The sequence below is a fragment of the Lineus longissimus genome, chromosome 4, assembly GCF_910592395.1.
Source record: "Lineus longissimus chromosome 4, tnLinLong1.2, whole genome shotgun sequence".
Classification (NCBI taxonomy): Eukaryota; Metazoa; Nemertea; class Pilidiophora; order Heteronemertea; family Lineidae; genus Lineus; species Lineus longissimus.
This window is the reverse complement of record NC_088311.1, coordinates 23,697,666-23,714,802: the sequence shown is the minus strand read 5'-3', so window position 1 is coordinate 23,714,802 and position 17,137 is coordinate 23,697,666. Positions and strand designations below refer to the sequence as shown.

The window sequence follows — 17,137 nt, the reverse complement described above, 5'->3', positions numbered from 1 at the left end:
GCATAAGGTTGCAACGACCAGAACCACTGTCTTGGACTACAAGCGCATACTGACCTTTGCACCCAAGGGGAAGAGTCCATTGATCATAATATTTGTTTGCATGGTAGTTCACTACCACTCGAGCTGTTTTCATGCTGGGTAAAAAACCAGTGGCATTCATTATAAGATAAGCCCCGAACCACAATCCTAGTCATGCTAAAAAAAGTCCCTTTGTTTTGATACAGATTATCGTGTTCCCCGAAATCTCATTCTGAGGAAATGGGGGGTTAATGTTCGCTTCTCAGCTTCAACCCCCCCCCCCCCCAGGGACAATGTCACAATCTGTTCAACACCAGCATGGGCTGTCCACAGGTGGCAACATTGTCCTTGCAGCATCGCTTGAACAGTTTGGGTCCACAAAGGACTACTCATTTTGTAGGGGGGTCGAGATTTCATGCATCCACATCAATTTTACCCTGGAGCATCATCAGACGTTGTGACATTGTCCCTCCCTGCGGCATCTACCACTAAGTCTTTGTGCAAATGCTCACATCATAAAAAAGGATCACAGAACTACCCCGAGTGATTATGATCTCCAGTCAAAGACCAACAACAGGATGCATCAGGACTCCACCCTACCGTTCTTTCTGCCCATGAGATGTAATTCTTTCAACTGCAAGTGATTCCACTTGAAAGTAACGGATGGAGTAACGAATGAAGTAACTACGGTTCCTATCAGATTTACAGTACTGCCACTAGCGTCAGAGTTTCCCGCCAGAAGAATGAGACGGTCACATGACAGACACGACAGAGGGAATTCCTCAGTCCGTCAACGCTCACCACTTCCCACAGAACATTGCAGAATGATCCGCCAATAAGCGGCTCGTGTTTTGTTTAAAAATATAAGATTCGAGTTGAAATACTCTGTAAAGATCCCATATACGGTGATCTTTTCAAACATGCATCGAATCTGGTAATTATATACAATAACTTATTATTCACGTAGTAATCATAATACACACTTGGTATGACTACATTTGGTCATTCAATCAATGGCATCCGACAATCGGACATGGGCTAATGCACACATTTGTCATTTCCCCCAACCTGATCTTTTTTCTGAAATCTAATTGTTCGCCACACATCACAGGAACGTAACACATAAGTGAACACAGGTTGGACAATGCTTCAAAAGATTATCGTGAATGTACTTTTCATTAGGTCATCCAACATGTCCATCGGCGGCATCCCATAGATTGACATCATCGATGTCGTCTTCATTCCAGCCAAGGAATTACTGTCGTTTCGCTACATTGCCAGTTCGCTACAAGTCGTTTCGCTACATGGTAGGTCGTTTCGCTACATGGTAGGTCGTTTCGCTACATGGGTGGAGTCGTTTCGCTACATGATGGGTATGGTCGTTTCGCTACATGGACTGGAGGACGTTTCGCTACATGGGTGGAGACGAGCGAGCCAATGCGAAGGCCTTGCAAAGGCGCTAGGCCTTTGGTGCAGCATTAATATACGGCCCTTTTCAGGGCCCTCAAAAATGTAAAAGAGACAAATGTGCATGGCCTACAGATATTTCTAAGCAAGTAATAAAAATAAAGAAATAAATCGACAAACTCAGCTTTTGCAATAAATTCACGCAAAGCACGGTATATATTGAGAGTTAATTTAAGTATAAATCTCATCATCTATCTGTATATATAGATATACGGTCAAATGATGGAACAATTAATTTGAGGCAGCTCAATGCATATATATCGGGTGTCCCAAAAAAAAATGTCCCAAAGTTCGACGGGTATAGCTGTTGGTGGACTGATCTCTTTCAAAATTCTCACAGTTCAATACTTCAAGATATTGTAAATATGATGGCATGGGAACCAGTCCTCCCGACCATTGTAGTATACACAGTGTATGAGGATTTTAACAAAAAATGGGGCCGGGCGTTTTTCGTAGGGGCGGGCGGGGACGATCACCAACTCTTTTTTTATGTGGCCTAACCCAGGCCAGGACGACAAGAACCCCTTGCGCGCCATCAAACCGTATAAGTTTTTTTACCGGCAAACTGTGCTATAATAAATTTGTAGTCACCACCGGGAATTATAGTAGGGTAAAATAGAGTAGAAATAATGACTACATCCATGTAGCGAAACGACTCCACCCATGTAGCGAAACGTCCTCCATGTAGCGAAACGACCATACCCATCATGTAGCGAAACGACTCCACCCATGTAGCGAAACGACCTACCATGTTGCGAAACCACCGCCACATGTAGCGAAACGACTTGTAGCGAACTGGCAATGTAGCGAAACAGCCTGATACCATACACACAATTACACTGTAGATATAGGCCTACATGTATCCGTATACGTATCTATAGGCTGTATACACACAGTATATGGTGTCTGTGAACTGAATGATCACACGACATGTCGGAACTTCGATCCCGGTTATGACTTATCTTTGAATCTGCTTCAGGACTCAGGTGAATCAAAACTTTTACTGATGAAGACTCACACTCAGTATCGAGTATGTCCGACCTAGATTTGTCTCCGAGTCCGATGTCCTGGGGGGACATGAAGAACCTCAACAACAACATCAATGAAGTCATATCTTCCTTGAATTGTGAGGCAGGCCCAGCAGCAGAAGAAGATGAAAATGACAAGTTGCCAATGACACAACCTATTGACCAGAGGATTTTGAAAGGTGAGACTTATTTATTTAAATGTGATTATATCATACAGGCTACCATTTTTCACTTTTTGAATATGGCGCCTGTGATCATGTGACACACTAAGAAATACAGAGTTCCAGTTATCCATGCAAAAAGTCATCCCAGTGCTGCCATCAGAGAATTTTTACTGTAACTGTATTTTAGAATTACCCGGGGGCCATACTGACGTACGTGGAACGTCCAAATCAATGGGAATAACGATAAACCTTGGCACACTACGTATACATAAAATGAGGACGTACGTCAAATGTCTATATGGCGCATCAATTACCAAAAAGTGGACATACGTCATACTCATACATCTAAAAGGCACCCAAAGGGTTAAGGTAATGATATTTTTTCAGATGTTGTAGTTTTTGTGGATGTGCGAACAGGAGCAGACAACAGAAGTGCTGCTGTGGCCCTTCAACTTGAAAAACTTGGTGCACAAGTCGAAAAGAAGCTCACAAAAAATGTAACACATATTGTGTTCAAAGATGGAAGGAAAAACACAATTCAGATTGCCCTGAAGAGGAAACTAAAACTGGTTACAGTGCTTTGGGTAGACAGGTGACTATGGCTTTATATGCATTTGTGGCTCACCGTAGAGTAAATACAATTCCGCTGTGTCCGTCGTCGTCGTGACTCAACTGCACACTGCTAAATAAAGTTCTAACAATGTTTGACATGCATGTATGGTGTCACCACACTGTAACATATCTAACATGCTGGTGACATCAATGATGTCATAAATAGTGATTTTTAACATTTAGATCGAAGCCTGAAGTAGTCACCTCTTATGTTGTCCTCACATGTACTTCATCTCATTATCTCTGGTACTATTTTAGTTGTCGTCAGAATCAAGAGCACGTATCTGAAGGTCTCTTTCCTGTTGCTGCATCTGGGCAAAACCTGACGCCCATGTTCGGTCGACTCAAGGTAGGTAACTGAAAACAACTACATGAATGATTTCTGGGATGCTCTTGGACTCAAGGTAGGTAACTGAAAACAACAACATGAATGATTTCTGGGATGCTCTTGAACTTCTTTGAGCAAACACCTATGTCAGCAAAAGATGCTCTCTATTCCGGATGCTGATTTTGTTCCGTTGAAAGATCCGTAGAATTTCACCGCTGTAAGCCAGACGACACCTCCAAATGAGGGACAGTACTTGTCAGTCTGGATACCACTTGTCAGTCCCCAGGGTGGCCTTTATATAGAGAGGTTCTACTGCACTTTTAATCCAGTGATGTGTTGTTTGTTTCGTGAATGACAAAATATGGCGGCCAGCTTCAAAGATCAGCCATGTTTCTGAAGCTGAGAAATGTAAGGTAATTTTGTAACATGGAATAAATATCATACAAGTACATTTTGACTTTCATTTGTTTCCCTTCTAGAAAATGAAGTCCATGCAGCCTAAGGACTTTGAAGAAGAACTGAGGAATAGTGCAGGGCGTGCTCAAAGAACTATAAAGCGGCGCGAGAACAAAATGAAAAAATTGGCGTGGAGAAATCTGTTTACAGATGACTCGCAACCAGATGAGGAAGTGGTAAGTTTCGATTACTTATGAACAGTTCTATTTCAAATGTACTAAACTGATCAGTATCCTCCCTTGTCAGCATCATGGATCATGGCAGTTCCAAAGGAGACAGTGTTTCTCTCTTTGCATTGTCATCTCTGAGGACACGGGTTCCATATCCCAGGACTAGGTCCTCGCATTGCATAAAATATGACATTTACTGACCATGTATGATTCATTCTAAGGTTCCCAACACTCATAAAATTGAGGGGCTCTTATATCAATATTCTGTTGGTGCTCAGGTCTTACCTCGATACATTATTGACTGTCCACTGCCACATCTCAAATTGGTCTCAACATCTTTGGCAGCACTATCAAGAGGCTCCAAACTAGTAGCATCTCAACAAGGTTTTGATGGTTGTCATCTATACCCGAAGTTTGCATCTATTGTTCTTAACTGCTCTTTCAGATACCATTTATATCAACTAGAATACCAGCAACACCTCCCTTTATGTTGGCGAAGTGTGAGCAACTGAGGCGAGAGCGTGCAGAGAGAGAAGCGTTGGCTAAGAATTCTGGGATGGATAGTATCGATGGTGAGTTGAGAAATGTTGCCCTTGAATAAGCAATTTAAGATCTCTGTACAAATGGTGCAAATCCATGTGCACTTTAATTATGAAAGTTGATAATAAAGTTAAATTTTCAGCATGAAAATCATCCGCAAAGTTATTCATGTGTCCTATTCTTTCAGAGTCAGATTATTCGGAGACAAAATCTGAGGCTAACTTCCAACTTTCCTTGGATCCATCGCCTGACGTGGAATACGATATCAACTTGTCCGTTGGAGATTCTCCACAAACTGAGCCGCATTCTTCTCCAGAGGATATCTTTAGTAAGTACTCAATTGTAAAAAGTATGAGTCACTCTCCGAGGTCATTTGGTCTCTTTGTTCTGTTCTCCAATAAACTTAGCATACTGCACACAAGGGGGAAGACAACAAAATAATTGGGTGGATACACAACTTCAAAATTCAATCTGATGATAAATCAGGCCTCTGAAGAATCATCTTTATACTCAGGACATGAAGGCAGTATAGCATGTTGGGGGCAACAGCAGTCTTGCCTTGGCTGCCTCCCTCATTATGGAGCCCTGAGGCTGGTGGAGAAACAGTTGGGTTGGTGAGGGATGTTTCATGGTTGTCCTTTGTTATTTACTAACATTCTTGACTGTCTCTTTCACAGGTCAGGATGAGTGGCGATCGCAGTCTCCAGTTAACCAAGTTGCAGCATCTAGTCAAGACGAGGAAAAGAAAAAAGGTCCTTCGAAGAAAAAAAGGAAACTATTCACCTCCCAAGAGGTCGGTGACCCAGCCTCGTTTCTCATCACACCAAAGAAACGTATGGAAACAACAGTGGATACGAAGAATAGCACGAGGCCTGGGGTACTGCGACATGAGATTGAAACGCCAGGCAGAAATGTTTCTGTTTCAGAGTTAGGGCGTCAGCTTCTGTTACGTGGTTGTCTCAACAATGCAGAAACCCCTGTCCTCCCTGTTGCAGAGCATAAGGGAAGAAAACGGAAAAGAACAGTTAGTGTAGAATTAGCAAAGGCAGCTTTTGGCTCTCAAGGAAAGGGATCAGCCGTCTCTGCGGCGAAAACTGTAGGGGATGTTTCCAGTAAGGGTCGAAGGAAGTCTGCTGTCAAAGTATGTCAGAGTGGTCAAGTAAGTGCAGACACTGATCCAGTTAGTGAAAATGAAACTAGTGCAGAAACAGCAAACACTGCTCCAACCAAAACAGGTAGAAGGAAATCTGTACTGTGCAGGAAATCTGCTGAAATTCATGGAGAAGTTGCTGCTTCTGAAGTGCAGAGAGGCAGCAGAAGAAAGTCTGTCATGTTTCCAGTAGAGGTTTGTAACGATTCAGAAAGTGTTGAAAAATCATCTGGAAGTCAGGAGCAGGTAACAAGGCCAAGAGGAAAGTCAGCAATTGGAACCGGAACGGCTGATCCGATGTCGGTTGTTGCTTCTGTTGAAAAGACCAGGGGGGCAAGGCGGAAATCGACAATTGGGACTGTTGGGGACAGAGTCGAATTAATTGGATTATCTCTGGATACGGCGGTGAACTCAAAGAAAAGCAGGAGGAAATCTGCAACTGTTGCTTCCCAAAATGAGGTTACTGTTGAACCAAATGTTAGGAGGGGCCGACAAAAGTCAAGCATAGGTACTGCTGTAAAAAATGTGACTGTTGATTCTGTTTCTGAAATCGATGAGCAAGTAAAACTTGGTGTGCAAATCAAAAAGAGCAGGCGAAAATCCACAATTGGGGGTTGGGGAAATGTTGAAATGATCGACAGCTCTCGAATTGGTGACCTGGGGGAACTTGGTGAACCAATGAAGAAGGGTAGGCGAAAACCAACAATCAGGGCTGGGGAAAATGTGGCAATCCCTGATAATTCTAACATCTGTGAGCTTACAGAAAGCGGTGTCAAGAACAAGAAAACTAGACGGAAATCAACTGTTGGGGCTGGCGGTCCAAAAGATGATAAGGCTACGGGGGTTGACATGGAAAAGACCATGCGTGGGAGGAGAACGTCTACGATGATGACTAAAGACATTAATACCGAATTAAGCTCTGCTGGGACAGAGGAGGGGAGTACTATGCCATCTGGAAGAGGTCGGAGAAAATCGGTGAGGTTGACTCCAAAGGAATCTGTAGCCCCTGTACAGGCTGCTGAAACACCAAGCAATGTGGAGAAACCTAGAAACAAACGCTTGAGTGTTCTTAGTGCAACAAAAACTAAAGTTAGTGGCAGCAGAAGCAGATTGGGGTGGAAAACATCAGATAGTTCGTCGGGTGGAGAGGGAAATTCTAGTGGGAGAAAGGGTTCTAACAGTCGAATGAGTATTGAGGAGTTTAACATGTCGCCTACTGTTCATCGGGCCTTTAAGGGTGGTATAAGGAATGCAAGGAAGGTGCCGTCTGGTAGTATATCTACAGCATATGGAGATGACTCTTCGGATCCAGAACATTGGGAGTCGATTACGTCTGTTGCTGAGCAGCCTGGGAAAGGAAAAGATGTGGGGAAGGCGGTTGGCAAAAATGTTTCGTTGGGTAAGAAAAGGACCGGAACAAATGCGAATACTGGTAGATCGAAACCGATTGAGAGTGGTGTTGAGAACAGGTTGGACACTTGGAATGTTCAGAAAGGCAGCAAACAAGCTGCAGACAATACTAATAGACAAAACAGGTCATTGCCGGCCATTACACAGAAGAACAGAAAAATGCCTGCTGGTACGTCTGATGCCAAACTGACCGGGAGAAAGATTGTTAAGAGAGCCAAGAGTTGTTCTAGCCTGCCGAAGAGTCCACTTCCTGCATCCCTCTACAGCGACGTGCTGCAGTCGAGGAAGGTTTCGGCAACCACTAGGCATCTACCATCAATCGTCACTACCAGCTTGCACTTTGGGTAAGTTTGACTAGAGAATAGAAGTAAAACCTAAGTTGGCACTTTCATCATGTTCAGGCACAAGCTCAGTAGATTTCATACACGTAGCTGTTATGCCTTGTTGTCTTGCCATTGCGAGTGGTGGTATCTTAAGGAATCGTGGTTAGTTGTGTGCTTATGCAATATGTCTTGGCAGCGGCGAGTTACGTCACTTCTCATTGAACCTTCGTTGAATCTGCCACCGCACATCAAATCGTGGACACAGTTTGTTAGAATGCGAGAACTCTATGACCCCTATGATCATTCATTGGCAACCTTTCAGGAAAGACAATGTAGTCATTGGCATTTTGCTACATGTATTCTGATTTGAATTATCTTGACTGTTTCATACGTTCTGTCCTCATGTTTCGTGTGTGTTTTTCAGTGAGCAAGACGTAATCCAGTCGATAATTGAGAACCTTGGCGGCTTCAGACTTACAGAGAAGGTGGATCGCACAACCACCCACGTGATATGTGGGAAAAATCGACGTACTCTGAACATTCTGCACGCTATTACCAGTGGCTGCTGGATACTCAGTCCAGAGTGGGTAAGCGTCATCAAAATATCTCCTCCTTTCAATGACTTGATCAATCCTGACCAGGGTCTGTCTCAAAGTGCTTTACAACAGCTCTCACTCTACTGCACTACTGGAGCTGGGCAAGTCAATCAGCAAAGTCCAACCCGTTAAGAGGCAATAATCTTTATTTTTACTGTTTATTCGTTTACAGGCCTACAAATCTTTAGACTTTGATGGCTGGATAGAAGAGGAGCCGTATCAACTGACTGAATTCTTCCCTGCATGTCAAATCACCCGGCTCCAAAAGTTTGTAGAAGGGCCAAAGTATCATTTGGATTTCTTCAAAGAAGTGGGAACGGTGTATGTTGGTGACGGGTGTGCACCACCGGCGGCTGCCCTAATAGATCTTCTCAAGTCATGTGGAGGCAAGGTAAATTTTTGTAAGGCAAAAAGCCAGATGCTTTTCAGGGGCTGAATATCAATGTCGTTACCCTCCCTTCCGCAGTATATGGTAAAATACATGTAATTGGTATCACTGATTTTGGTTCAGAATTCATTGTACACATTCAACATGTATCTGACATCAGTCATAAGGACACTGTATTTGGGACAGCATTTTCAGTCCCAAGGATTGACAAGTTCGACTGGAAATTGAATTAAGTGCATTCACTGGGGTCATAGGAGCTGATTGACTGACTTACTTTCAGGTCACTACGAGTATAAGATCAGCTGAAGTCGTTGTGGGAAAGTCAAGGAAGAACGTCCCAAGTGTCTCCGAGAAATGGATCTTAGGTAAGGTTTCGATATTGAGAAAAGGTTTGATATCGAAACAAAAATTTTGATAGGATCCGTCTTTTGAGCGATTGGACTTCTCTTTCAAGATACAGGACTCCTGGCCTTGCACGTGCCACATTTAGAATCAACTCGTATCATTAGCATCAGATGACCTTTCAATCACTTACCTTCTGACTTTAGACTCGTACTACTGACTTCCACTTGGGTTCTCTACAGGATTGCTTGCAGAATTCGTCATGATTTCTACATCTGACATTGTCTCTCTCTCTCACTTCAGATTCCATCACCAGTTTAAAGTGCCAGCCATTGGATGAGTATTTCCTCAATGTATCCGATGTCTCTCTGAATGGCGCCAACAACAGTAAAGAGTGGTAGGATCACTGCGCAATACAATACTGTGAACCCAATTATTTTGGCAAGTGGGAGCCAAATGCAAACATTAGAACTCACTAAGATCAATTTGTTGTGTGCCAACCTTTTAGTGATACCTACATGTAAGACATATTTCAAACAGGGTTTACGTAAGAGGGTAGCCCCTGGAGTGACCAAGAGATGTAACTTATGTTATTCAGATTTCTAATGTCAAATGTACAACTCTATGGAGCTTGTTGTGTATTAGTATTCTGGTTTTGACCACAGCCCAACAGATGGCAGGGCTGCTTAGCACCACTTTGCTGTATATGTACAAGATAATTCTACAATGGAATGACTTGTGTCAGAAGCTGTTTTGGTGTTCTATCATCTTATTATAAGTTTTGTCACTGATGAAATTTCGCGAAATATTCATTGAAGACTCTTTTATTTTATGAGAAATTAGATACCCAGTATACATTTAATTCTTCTTTACAAAGCATGCATGCCTGTATAAATAGTAATTATAAAGTAACATTCATTATTTACTGAGCTCGAACCTTTGATGAACTTTCAGTGTTTGCATGCTCAACAAGCTACAAGCCTTTTGTACAAGTGCCCCTCAAAGACTAAAGCATGTCGACGAAGTATATTTGGTAGTGTCGTAACTGTTAACCTTATTTTGGAACAGTTGAGTTGGTGAATTTTGGTAACAATTTGTTTGCAAAATTTAAAGCATGTTGAATATACCTGTGTCCCAAAAAATCTTTTTCCCCTTTTTTATATATGTTGATGCAAACAATTATTGTGTACATTATTTAAGTATTACTTTAACTATTATTGATAAGTGATGAATTTTCTACCTTAATAAAGGAAAAATTGAAAAAAATTTGAAGTCCGTATGTTGTCAGTCCTTGCACTACTGAAAACAAGTTCGGAGGACACACAGACCATGGCTTGTTAATGGACATACCGAACCGATGTGCAGTAGGCCTACTGACAAATGATCCAGGAGAAAAAAACTGGTTGAATCTTTGAAAGAAGCTGCAGACTTGGTGTTTTGACCGAAAACATTTTGTAATTGTCAGCGGTGTGTGCTTCACTGAACGTGACCATTCCATTAGCAGGGTTGGCTCTGTGAATTTTTTCCTCCTAGCCAGTTTTTAGCCAAGCGGCTGTCACTTTTAGCCATTTTGAGTCAGCTCTAGCCATTGCCGATCGATTGTCCGTCTTGGGGCCGACCCAGCCCCCAGTAACACGTGCGAGAATGGCAGCCCGCCAGTACTGAGACTAGCCAATCAACGAACGATTCGAGGAACCCGTGACCGGAGACTCCATGGCAACGAAGCGAGCGGGAAACTAGCCGATAATGTATGCGTAAGGCGACCAGCAGCGCCACCAAAGTCACTAGCGGCAACGGGTAGAATTACAATGCAGACGATAGTAACCACGTGTGATAGCGCGGCCGCCTGCAAATATGATAAAGTTTGACTGACTAAAGATCGTTCCTTGGTGCATTTGGTGTGGAAGTGGATCTTTTTGATAGACTTCGACCAATTTTCTTACAACACTATTACTCTCTCGCCAAATCATGGCAATTCAAATTGAATTCGCAAAATTTTTAGCCAGACATTGTTTTACATTCGCCACTCATGTGCAGCATTCGCAAGTGGCGAAAATGCGAACGGGCGCGCCAACCCTGATTAGTATTTTAAACCGCCAAGATTTTACCGGCATTTTATCATAAATCAATCCTGACTCCCATGCGTTTGCGTCACCACTAGCGATCTCAAAACATTGCTGGTCAAGATGTCATAAATCACCCAAATAAAAATTTAAAAATTTTAAATTTTCTTGAAATCTTTGCGAATTGCAAAAAAGGCGCAGAAAAGTTTAGGTGGCTTACAATATCTGGCAGTCAATCTGCCAACCAGCTGAAACAGAACACTCTCAGCAGGCAAAAATGTTGGTTACCACGACAACTGATTGGTGATTGAACTATAATATCACATGTGCCATGCTTTTGACTTCAAGTACATGGTGATGTCTGTATGTCAGATACTTTTTTGTGTGGTTTCATTCAACACAGAATCAGCCAGAGTCCCACGCCAATTCCCATCAAACTTGGCAAAGTAAACACTCATGAATAGCGCATGGAAAATGGCCGTGTTTGTCTTCCGTCATGGACTTCCGTGTGTCATAATACCTTCTGTCATACATTCTGCTATGTACACAACATTTACCTGACATTGTATACACTGGCAGTCCCTATGAATAGTCTTTCTAATGCTCTAAAGGGTTAACCATGAAGTTCATGAATTGAAAGTTTTGTTGAACCGGAGTTCCTACTAAAAGCCACTGAAAGTGTATATCACATCTGTCGTTAAAGCACACTGCAGCGAAGAAACAATTTTTATCGCAGAGATGTGCAATTAACGTCGCTTGTAGGTATAGTCACATGTCACAGTGATTTGCTCAAAGACTATTCCCGGTCGAAACCAAAATTGGAGACTTATAAATAATGTCTGCCTACATAATGACTTAGTCAATGTTAAGAAATCAATTCCATTCGGTGTAGCATGACTCGAAGAACTTTTATCACAACATGAGCCCCATTTACGTTTGTTTTAACAACTGAATGGCAATAATTGGGTTTGCTCAGTAAAATCAATAGAAATATCAAAAATAGCCCAAGGACAGAGGCGAGGTTAGCTGACTGAATAAAAGTCTCTAATTAAACAAAAGAGGGATGTGCAAAGAACACCTACGTCGTATAGAGTGGCCTTGATTGACGCTTTCACCAGTAATGCCTTTAAGGCAGGGCTGTACCTTTCATAGGGAATGTTTTCTCTTTAGTCTGGTTGTCGCTTTACCTGTACTATTAATATTTGCCAGCCATCCTCTTCAATCTGTAATGTTGCCATGATGTTTGATAGCGTATTAACCAAACAGGAGGCACTTTCCAATCACAATAAATTGTCCCTCCATGTTGGCTAACACTCGGGTCGCAGTGAAATGAATGGCTTCAAAACCTTCTCACACACTGACAAATTTTCAATGGATGACATTGCTGACCTGATTAACACAATCAGTAAAATTTGAACAAATAACACAAAGTAAATATCAGCTAACATATACATTGTACAACACGATATTTTTGTACCGAATTGTTACTTTTTATTACAAATAAATATACCCTATCTCAATATTATGTTATTAAGTTACTTTGACCGACCCCCCAGAGTGACAGCATTGCCTGATGAGTATTTGGATTGAAAATCTTATTTGCCATAAAACTGAATCACAAGATAGACATGGTGTCTAGATCTAGCTCACACCCTCCTGACTGCCAGTATATACATGTACATTATACAAAAAATGCACTTTTAACTGCTTTAAAAACCAATAGACCACTTCAGCTTTTCCTGTAAGTTTAACACCGATATCAAAAATATCATAAGTACCACTTGTCGGATTACGTTCTACTCTTTTCACTACATTGTTAACCACCCATTTCTTCCACATACATCAGCCTGGCCACATGGATGGAAATCCCTATAGTACTTCATTAACTAATGATGTCACTGATAATCATGTGAATCCCCACCTTCTTGTCATAGAGTTGTCTCGTCTACACCACCAAGGTCAACAGCCGGCCATAGTCACCACAGGTCAAATGTTTGAGATTTCCAATCCCTTTTCCCGGCCTTCACACTCCCCTCTCCTGACTGCCCATCAACTAAGAACACATTTGGCGAACTCATTAACCCATTACTTGTAACTGACGAAGATACATTGCCATCAGATCCAAGAGTCAGAAAGGACCCATCGCGATTTCGAAATGGCAAAAGTGGCGCGTCTGAACTAGTTTTGGATACATTCCCGGAATTTTCAGATTCATCTGAATCAAAAAGCTTCCCAACATCCTCTAAATTTTCAGAGACAGCTGGTTCAAAATGCTTCCCAACGCGCTTGCTGTTGTCAACATGTATCCTAGCCACACCCTTTTCCTTTGCTTTGAATATGACTTCGCTACTTATGTTACTTGTCTGTTGTTTTGTCTGATACACAGGAACCTGGGGAGGTGAAATGCCCATTGTTACAGCTGAAGGCTTTCCACGTCTCTTAGCCAACTCAGCTCCACCGATTTTCGTGTCAGAAAACGTGAAGCTGTGGATAGTAGGCCCAGACGGGTTTCGCCTTGACGGTCTCTCAAAGTGCGTCCTTTCTGCAAGTGAACCTAATTTCACAGGCTTCTCCGAAGCTGCCTGCGTCTGTTTCTTATTCTTGTTGAAGAAGCCAAAGAACCTGTCTTTCATGCTCCGAGTCGCAATCAGGACTGCTGTACCATCAGCTTGGCGCTCATAAGACCGACTGTATTGACTGTTTGCTTTCTTCCTATTAACCCTCCGCTTCACTGCACTTGAACTCGCAGCCAATCTTGGAACATAATAGTCATCATCTTCAATATATTTTGAAAAATCTTCATTCTCATCAGCGTCATTCTGATGCATGAACGTCTGCCTTTCATTTCCAATAAGGGAAATCGTCCTTCTCACATATAAAAGCCCATCTGAGCAGTAAAGTGCTGGGTCATGTTTTGTGGGGGTTCCATCTGGAGAACTGCGACATAACGCTGGTTCTGATAATGCAGATGATATCCCATTGGGAGAATCAGAAAAGTCACCTTCGATCGAATACAGTGAATTCGACTGCTTGAGTGTGACGTCAGACCTGGGATGTGATGTCACATTCGCCCCATATGACATCATGCTTGACTCGGTATTCTCACTGTGGATAAACGCAGCTACCAGTGGGTTACCATTGTCTGGAAACATGTCCGTTTGATTTGCTAGGCTATGACTAGAAGTTGTTTGTCCTGAACTGTATCTCCGCGAAAATGTTGAACTTGATGTCGATGATTCGAAATCAGATGACGAAGGCGTAAAAGAATATTCAGCGGAGACGTCCTTGTTTGGCGCCGTTGTTTTGGAAAAACCCAAATTTGAATTACTCTCACCACTGTGCGGCCCATACGAAAACTGAGGTCTTGATACCAGTCCGCCAGACGACTGGTCTTCGTCCGACAATGTGACACTATCTGAGTGCCGCGCGTATCCTATCCCAATAACTGGAGACTCATTGTACTTCAAACTCCTCCGCTCTTTCTTCGGATGAGACGGTTCGGCATTTGGCTTTCCGTACCTGCCGAGCATTGTGTTATATCATTGAACTTAAACGTGTGTCATTATATCACTTTCTTCCTCCAGAGCTCTTCCTTAAGCCCAGTGATTGAATTGGAAAGACAATGAAGCACGACAATTATAAGCGTGTAACTGCCTCTCAAGTTATATTCAGGGCAGGGAGCCTATCAATGAAGTTATAATAAGTGAACTGCCAAACATATCCTTGCGAGTTATAATCGAGAGTTATAATCATGTGGTGGACTGCCAAGCCTATCCTCGCTAGTTATAACCAAGAGTTGTAATCAAGTAGTCCATGTATCATACTAGTCTCTCCTGTCAAGATATAATCCTAGAATAAACTGCCAAACTAATCCTAGTAAGTTTATTTATATATACAATGTAGTCATATAGCGTATCATCCTCGCAAATTCTTGTCACAAGTTTTCAACATTAAATCACTGGTGATAATCATGCACATGAACAGCCATGCCTATCCTTCCGTGCATCATTGAACTTTTCATTGATTTTCATCAGAGAACAACATTATGTACTTTTAGAAATTTTTTATGAAATTACAAATATACCTAAAAATATACACGAGTGATTACTCATTGGTCGATAGTGTTTGAATTGTTTATTGTATTCCGAGTGATGAGAGATGTTTGAGATTGACCATGCATTTTTCATGAAGCTATTCCCAAGGTAGATATTCCGTTGCTTAGATATTTATGCTCACAAGCTCTCTCAGTGTGCGTCGGAGTCTGTATAAGGAACACCACAATTCCAAGGTTAAAACCTTCTTAGGAAACTGTTTGTTTTAGTTGGCTGAAATTAACACATTGTTGGTTGTTCAGCCACCATCGAAAAGATCATTCTGAAAGAGAAAACCTTCCTTTAGAACTCTCTTTGAATGTTCAACACCAGGGACATTTTAAACGATTACTGTAAAGACGGTCAGGACCCGTTGAACTTTCCAGCAACTCAGTTGGTCAGGGACACATTGCACTTGCCAGCAACTCAATCAGTGACCCCACCCTCCACGGTTTTTAATGCAAGTAACAATCTCATTTGCACAGGAAAACAATAGCCTGGCACCCTTACTGGATGATATGATGATATTGTGTTGCCATCAGAAAGTTACAGTCGCAGTTTCTCCCGACTGAGTTATTCAAGTATTGGTCTACGCTTGATAATCATTACTCATTACATAAAAGTAAGGTTTATTGTTTAGATGAAGCTGAAAAGAGTCCTTCACCAAACATCTGTTTTATAATTCAGATCTAGATTTCCTGCATGGATTAAAACCACGGTGTTTTATAGTACCTCCATGATTAAGCTGCGACAACGACATTTCAGAGGGGCAAAAATCAATTGTTGATGGAGCTGCCTCATGTTGCATTATTTTCAATTGAAGTTTATATCATGTCATAATTGATAATGTATTACCGATCATGAAATAACATCTTGTATCAATGATTAAAACCCTCCAAGTGCTTTCTGGTTTGTTCCCAAGCATTATTGGGCAACTGAAGTATCAAGAATGGTTGACTCCACTGTTGTGTTAAGGCAAGGAGGTATCACATCATTTACGACTCCCAGTCCGACTTTAACTTTAACAAAGACTGGTCAAAGTAGGTTTTAAACTATCAAACTTAAGTGTAAACGATAGGCACCAACATTTTGGCAATAACTTGAAATCCTATAGCAATTAGAACTCTTTCAAAACAAAATGTATGTCAAGGGTAGGAGCTCTTTCTCTCCCAGAGAACAGATCCCTGAACCCACCCTTGAAATTGGCATTCACTTCAATTTGCAGGAGTTCTAACTGCTTTGGGATTCCAAGTTCTGGCCAAAATGGTGCCTGTGGTCAACCCTTAAGTAAGGCTACATACCTGTATTTGCATCTAATGGTCTCCTATTTGTATATCCATGGACAAAAACATGTTCAATTGAAAATGACAGCAACATCAACTCATGATGATATATCCTGTTCACGCGCTGCTAGTAGCTTGAGATCAATAAATTTCTAGGTGAAAGAGGCTAGAAGCTATCAAGTGGTGAGCTCTGGTGTTGAGAGTCAGTTTAGTTTTTGTATAAGCCGCATCCTATTGAAAAACAGTATCCAATGTAGAATTTGGCACAAGAAAAGGAATATTCGTGCAACGGTCAATTTAACTTTTTATCTGTGAAGTGCTTTATCCACTGGGGGTAAACTAGCCCGGAGCCCTGGTTCAAGAAGTATAAACATTCAACTTACTCGAACATAAACTGACATGCCCTCGGTAGCCTGGCTATCCAGTACTGAATTTTATTCCCAAAGGAAGAATAGTCCATTGAATGACCTGCATGCCCTTCTTCCAATTGATAGTACTTCAGAGAACTTGAATCAGGGTGTAATGTCAAAAAGGGAACAAATCTGTTATGTGCCTTCGAAGTGTGCAATGAGAACTTAAGGGTGAGCCTTTACCTGAGATACACAAAAACTCAAGCAATTTAGAACGCTTCCATTCAAACAGGCCCAATACCAGGAAGTAGAGGCTTGTATGTCTGATTTAGACTCGGTGATTCAATATACGGTAATG

General features: G+C 41.9%; 2 protein-coding genes across 2 annotated transcripts; one reads left to right on the top strand and one right to left on the bottom strand.

Moving 5' to 3' along the window:
* Window positions 1-840: 840 nt before the first annotated feature.
* Window positions 841-10,235, top strand: LOC135486956 (uncharacterized). Its single transcript, XM_064770167.1, has 12 exons — window positions 841-952; window positions 2,465-2,692; window positions 3,065-3,269; window positions 3,548-3,638; window positions 4,097-4,249; window positions 4,689-4,815; window positions 4,971-5,111; window positions 5,461-7,687; window positions 8,091-8,253; window positions 8,435-8,653; window positions 8,931-9,015; window positions 9,296-10,235. The coding sequence occupies exons 2-12, from the start codon at window positions 2,518-2,520 to the stop codon at window positions 9,391-9,393; spliced, it is 3,684 nt and encodes a 1,227-aa protein (XP_064626237.1). The 5' UTR covers window positions 841-952; window positions 2,465-2,517; the 3' UTR covers window positions 9,394-10,235.
* A 2,314-nt stretch (window positions 10,236-12,549) lies between these two features.
* On the bottom strand, window positions 12,550-17,113 carry LOC135486298 (uncharacterized). The gene is made up of 2 exons (XM_064768989.1): window positions 16,448-17,113; window positions 12,550-15,429 (listed from the first exon to the last, which is right to left on the bottom strand). The coding sequence occupies exon 2, from the start codon at window positions 14,583-14,585 to the stop codon at window positions 13,032-13,034; it is 1,554 nt and encodes a 517-aa protein (XP_064625059.1). The 5' UTR covers window positions 14,586-15,429; window positions 16,448-17,113; the 3' UTR covers window positions 12,550-13,031.
* Window positions 17,114-17,137: the final 24 nt, after the last annotated feature.